The 6,145-nt window shown below is 50.0% G+C and overlaps 1 protein-coding gene across 1 annotated transcript; it reads right to left on the minus strand.

Annotated features, from left to right (window-relative positions):
• Positions 1–812: 812 nt before the first annotated feature.
• On the minus strand, positions 813–3,958 carry MYOD1 (myogenic differentiation 1). Its single transcript, XM_010214708.2, has 3 exons — positions 3,389–3,958; positions 2,012–2,090; positions 813–1,474 (listed from the first exon to the last, which is right to left on the minus strand). Exons 1-3 carry the CDS (start codon positions 3,956–3,958, stop codon positions 1,218–1,220), a joined length of 906 nt encoding a protein of 301 aa, XP_010213010.2. The 3' UTR covers positions 813–1,217.
• Positions 3,959–6,145: the final 2,187 nt, after the last annotated feature.

The following is a 6,145-nucleotide window of genomic DNA, read 5'->3' on the forward strand; positions in this document are numbered from 1 at the left end:
GGTTCCAACCTGAGCTTTAGGAACAACTGAACTCAGTCCCTCAAACTTTATGACACTGAAAAATCCCAAATAACTCTTTTCAGTTACCTGGAAATATGTGAACATGGTACATTTACTTGAAAATTAAAACTGGCATGGAGAATCTGAATGTGCACGTAAGAGTGTGGGACGCAATGCTGTGCGACAGTGCTGTGTGCCTTTGCCTCGTGGTAGCTGCAAAGAATTCAGACAGTTGAGTTTACCAGGATTCCTAGTTCTTATCCAGTCTTAAGAGATCAAATCCTACAATGTGTCTACATTGTGCCCTAAAAGTCTACAAAGACTTCGGGGTAAGAAGAACCCACTTATTTACCACGCTGATCTATGTAATAACGACCTCAAATCTTTTGGTTTAAAAAGTGTTTTTAAACCAAACATTTGCTTTAAAAAGTGTACAAAAGTACAACGTGAATAAAGTAGAACCCTTTGCACTTACGCAAAGGAGTTGAAAGTAGCGCAACTGAAGCCTGGGCTTGATTCTTTGCTGAATCAGAGGCTGTATCTTCTTCCTGCCAAGGCAGCGATCTTAGCACCACTACTAAATGTGCTAGTAATTCTAGAAGCTCTAATGAAAGTCAAGATAACTCCACGGATTTTATAAATAAGGGTCTTTATTTAGAATACTGTTGAAAACATTCTTGGCAACCACATTGTATAAATATATAAAGTTCAAGTTTTGCACGACAAACCAAGCAACATTAAATATTTTTTCTTTTTTTTTTCCTTTTTTCCTTTTTTTTTTTTTTGCAAAGCAACTCTTATTTACAATTATACAAAAAATTTTTATAAAAAGTGGTCCACAACCTTATTTTGGCCAGAACAGGGGTAATAGAAAGGATGTGTTATGCCATTACTCTAGAGAATTGTAGATTTCTTTTCTCCCCTGCTTTTGACAGCGAGATTCCTATTCCCCAAAAGCCCAGATTAAGTGTTGGCCATTTCATGGTATATAGCTTTAGCGCTAGACACATTAAATAACTTTAGTTTAACAACCAATAAATAACTAGATGTATCTTGAAGGAATATACATTTGAAAAGTTATATATTCGTAGGAATTTTGAGAAATTTTAGGCCTGGAACAGGAAGTCTTGAGTAGTCTTTTCAGTCGTATGAGGCTGGTCTCGGAGCTTTGCTGAATGTAACAGTTTGTTTTCACCGCAGTTCAGCCAGACCTGCCTTTATAGCACTTGGTAGATGGGGTTGGTGCTGCTGCTGCTGTTTTCCTGGGGAAGCGGCGTGCAACTGGTGGGGGAAGGAATTTGGACTCCACTCTCACTCAGGTTGGCTCCTTCTGGGGGAGAACAGGGACTCCCTTCAGCTACACTTTCCACTGGTGGCAGAACAGGACACGTGGAGTTATCCGTCGAAATCCTCTCCACAATGCTTGAGAGGCAATCAAGGCTAGAAACAACAGAACTCTTGCCGTGCTTGGGATCTAAAGACAGAAAAGGTGATCAATTTATCCAGTGGATATTTAATGCTGGTAGGATGATATATTTTTCAGAGTACCCCAAGCAGTGGCCGACAGGGCATATCTGTGGGCGTGTTGAGACTGAGGAAAAGAGTATTGGTGGAAGGCATCAGTTATATGAAAACTGAGACCATGATTTGCAGAATGGCAAAAAGACCCAGCTGAAGTACAGTACTTTTCAGGAGGGTGGATCCAGTGATATCTGGTTGGAACAATCTTTATACAAAAGGTAGTTAAACTCTTAAAACTATTAGATATATTCCAATGTATTTTTACATCCGGTATTTTAAATTAAGGATGAAATGCAGCTCTAATGCACCCCCATATGTGCATCTACATCTAGAGGGAAACGCTGCACTTGTATTAGCATCGACAGCTCGCTGGCTGAATGGCTTAGCGGGAGGCTGCTACGTGGCTGGGGACAGGGAAGGCGCAGGGGAGCCTGGGGCACTGCCTGTCCCTGCCCTGGCGTTTCGCACTGCCCTCATGGCAAACGCTCACCGTTTGGCGACTCGGTGTAGTAGCTGCTGTCGTAGCTGTTCCTTCTGCGGGAGGCGCACGGTGGCCCGCTGTACTCCATCTGGAAAGAGAGAAGGCCAAGTGAGATCCCCGGGTAGGGGACAGCATTCCCCTCGCATCCCCAGCAGCCATCCAGCTCCATGTGTCTGTCTCTAGTCTGTGCCGCAGCTCTAGGCCCGGACGAAATGCCACCAAGTTCTAGTTTCTTTGAGTGAGGGGGAGCTTATCTCTGCTAGGAAGAAATTCTCCCCAGAATCTGTGTGTGGCATATTTATTTTAAAGGAAAACTAGCATTGTTGTAACTAATTCTGTAGCTTTTACAAGTGAAATGAAGCCTTCCAGCCTTCTCAGAGATTGCCCTATGTGTGTACCTTCAAACTGGGAGACCAAGAGGGGGATAAAAAGTCTTTTTAATATAATTTCTGAAGACTTTTCCAAGTACGAGTTTCTTTCAAAATCCACTAGCCCACCTTTGTGCTTTTAAAATTTCCTTTGCTTTCTCTCCCCCTACTATTTCATATAGAGAAAAAAAGATAGCGAACAGCCCATGCTGTGACCAGTGTATTTGCTTCTGGTGCTTTCGCTCACATTGAAGTAACGGCTCTTGCTGCGGAAAGCAATAACGCGGTATTTTGATCAGGAATCAGTTGAGTAAATCTTCTCTCCCATCTTCCCCACCTCAGAAGCCCCCACCTTCAACTCAGTTGTGGCTCTTGCCACCAGAGCGTGTAAAAACCCTGGTCTTGGAAGCGCTTTGTGGTGACCACTGCTCTGTGCTCCAGTCACCGTGTCCTGCCACCTCCCAGTCAAGCTGCAGCCCAAAGCTGTTGTCCCAGGAAGGAGAGACCCCCACTCTGGCCCTCGCCCTCTTTTCCCTTCCCTTTCCCTTGCCCCATAATGTGCGAGCAGGCGAGCGGGAGCCTGGGACCTCCTTTCTGCTGTTAGTGAGTGTCTTAAGGCGATGAGTTGGCAGGAGAAGTGGAGAACCTTCTCCTGGAGGTCAAGGACGGGACTCCTGGGGCAGAGACCATGCTCCCCTTACCAGGACTAGTGTCACAAAACAGCTGCCAGCCCCGCAGTCCCCTGTGCCTTTTCCCCTGAAGGTACCAAGGCAGGGGGACCCTCCCTCCCTCCCTCTCAGCATCCTCGGAGGATGCAGGGGCCTGGGCGGAGATGCCTGGGGAAACGGGAGGACTCGGTGCTCCCAGGCGTCCTGCCCAGCGCGGTGCCCCTGGACATGGGCGAAGCGCTCCCGGGAAGTAGCTGCTTCATCCTTCTCTTCCAGAGGCACCAGTGCGGGGGGACCCACCGGCTGCCTCACTGGCGGAGCAGGGACCGGCCCGCGGCGGGGGCACTCACCATGCCGTCGGAGCAGTTGGAACGGGGGCTCGAGGCGTCCGACTCGCCGCTGTAGTGCTCCAGCACCGGGTAGTAGGCGTCCTCCTGCTCGCGCAGCAGCGCCTGCAGGCTCTCGATGTAGCGGATGGCGTTGCGGAGGATCTCCACCTTGGGCAGCCGCTGGTTGGGGTTGGTGGAGGTGCAGCGCTTGAGCGTCTCGAAGGCCTCGTTGACCTTGCTGAGGCGCCGGCGCTCCCGCATGGTGGCGGCTTTGCGGCGGTCCGCGTTGGTCGTCTTCCTCTTGCAGGCTTTGCAGGCCCAGAGCAGGCAGCGGCCGGCCTGGTGGTGCCCGCTGGGCGCCCGCACGTGCTCCTCCTCGCGCGGGTGCCCGTGGTGGTGCCCCGCGTGGTGATGCCCCGTGTGCTCCTCGGGCTTGAGCAGCCCGCCCACGTGCACCAGCCGCGGGTCCAGCTCCTCGAAGAAGTGCATGTCGGAGGCGCTGAAGCAGGGGTCATCATAGAAGTCGTCGCCCACAGGCGGGAAGGAGCACAGGGAGCCCTCGGGCATCTCCATGGGGCCCAGTAAGTCCATGGGTGCGGCGGGCGGCACGGGCGGCCGTGAGCGGAGCAGAGCGCAGCGGAGCCCTCGCGCCCCCGGTGCCAGGCGAGGCCACCAGCGCCGCCGCCGCTCCGGGAGCGCCGCTCCGGGCGCTATTTATGCCCGAGCCCCCCGGGCCGGGGCGGGGCGGGCGAGGAGGGGAGGGGAGGGCAGGGGAGGCGGCCGCGGAGCCGCCGCCGGTCCCCCCGCCGCCCGCTCCGTCCCCCCGGGCGGGCGCTGCGGAGCGCGTGCCCCGGCGGCGGCGGCGCGCGGGGCGGCCCGGGGCGGCGCCGCCAGGGGGCGCTGCGCCCGCGCGCCGCGGCTAACGGCCGCGGGTAACGGTTGCGAGTGTAACGGCTCGCGGCTAACGGCCGCGGCTCGGCGGGGAGGGAGCCGCTAGGGAAGAGGAGTTGGGCTCGGCGCGCGGAGCGGCAGCGTTTTGCTGAGCTCGTGATCCCCTTGTAACGGGGTTGTCTGGGCAGCGAGGACTGGCTGTGTCAGGTAACCAGCAGAGCTGGGGCTTCGGAGGCTTTGGTGTTCCTTTTTTTTTTTTTTTTTTTTTTTTTAATACCTCTTAATTTTAGTAGAGTATTTATTTACTCTGTTTTTGGAATATCATCTGAGCTGAGAAATTTAACTTTTTTTTTGTGGGGGGGGTACAGAAACGTTCAGCAGCACTGCTGTGTGACTTCATTAACTTAATGATTAAAGTAGGGGTATTTTTGTCTGCCACGAGCTGAAATTAATCTCCTCTCTGCAGTTATACATGCTGGTAGAAGTCTGTCTCATTTAAAATCGAAAAGCTCTGTGTTCAGTGAGGTAAAGGGCGGATTGAGAGACTCGGTAAGGGTAACGTACCAGTCGATGTCCTAGTCTTTGGTTCCTGCGACTCTTTGGGTGGGTTATTGTCACGTGGGCGCTTTGGTAGTTACACAGTTGGGTTTTTGCAGGAGTTCCTAATTTGCAGTGCCCGTTTTCTGCTTACTTGCACGTCTTCCAATGCAGACAAAGATAACAACTATTAGTCACCTTCTGTCATTACTCCCAAAAGATCAGGTTTTTGTTTAAAGAAGAAAGTAGGTATTTTGGACTGCGTACAACTTTGTTCTTTCACTGTATCCAGTGCTGAAAAGTGATACGTCCCAAGGAGACCCGCTATTGACCACCCTAACACATTTAGACGTGTATCTCCCAGCTGTTTCTGAGAGGCAGAGTAGCAACTAGTGGAAACACTCTTGTTATTACAGAGGTCCTTTGATCCAGAAGGAATGAACAGACTTTTCTGTTTCGAAAAACTACCTCTTGAACAGCTAAAATAACATTAAAAACCATTTCTATTGAAAATAATGCAGTTTTCTGAAGGAGAAATACTTGTGTGCTATAACAGGTATACGTGTAAATTGGGAGATCGAGGCTTGGTTTTGATGCTGGCATGTTACTTGGATGAAGACGTTTGGTCTCTCTGTAACTTAGTTGTTTCATTTGTGGTAACTGTACGTGATTTTTACACAGTGTTGTAACATATTCTGCCCCTTTAAGTGTGTTTCTAGGTTATATTTGACTTGTGCAAATAGTGGTTACCTTGGGCAAAGCAGTAACAAGTGCTGGGACTTGAACAAGTGACACAAGAGCGTTTCAGGTAATTGCCAGTGCAATGCAGCGTACTGCTTTCACGCTCTAAGGATTTTTTTTCTATCAACCTGTGGCTGCACATGTATGTCCAGGGCATGAGTTAGTGAAAGCAATAGCTCAGTTTGTCACCTAGGTGAAAAAGTCAGGGGAGTGCCATGGTGAACTTCCCATGGAGTGTTCTTGGATGACTGGTCCCCGCTATTGCCACTAAAACTAGCATTCACTTCCAGTGTGCTTCTCAAAAATGGGCTTGTCCAGAAAGATGTTGCATTGTTTTGAATCTGAGAGAGTCTTCACAAAGAATGAAAATCCTCAGATGTTCTTTTCAACTTGGGGTGACCATAGTGGAAAGGATGCAGGACAGAGATTTTTGACTCCTCTCCTCATTTTGAGACTAGACAGCAACTAGGGTGCTTTCTTTGTGACCCTAGGCAGTGCTCATGGCAGCATTTAGAAATATGCCACTCAGTGTCTGTCTAAAAGCCACCCTGGCTATTTTACTGATCATTTCAGTAGAGATCAGGTCTTTCTGCATCATTCAAATTGGAT

This window comes from Tinamus guttatus, unplaced genomic scaffold (genome assembly GCF_059628265.1).
Source record: "Tinamus guttatus ecotype Peru unplaced genomic scaffold, ASM5962826v1 Tinamus_guttatus_pri_ptg000524l, whole genome shotgun sequence".
Classification (NCBI taxonomy): Eukaryota; Metazoa; Chordata; class Aves; order Tinamiformes; family Tinamidae; genus Tinamus; species Tinamus guttatus.

Excerpts from the sequence above, each read along its gene's own strand:
- MYOD1 (XM_010214708.2), bottom strand. The coding sequence starts at position 3,958 with ATGGACTTACTGGGCCCCATGGAGATGCCCGAGGGCTCCCTGTGCTCC. Across the intron at positions 2,091-3,388 it reads CCAACTGCTCCGACGGCATG|ATGGAGTACAGCGGGCCACC; the intron begins GTGAGTGCCCCC and ends CTCTCTTTCCAG. Across the intron at positions 1,475-2,011 it reads CTACACCGAGTCGCCAAACG|ATCCCAAGCACGGCAAGAGT; the intron begins GTGAGCGTTTGC and ends TTCTGTCTTTAG.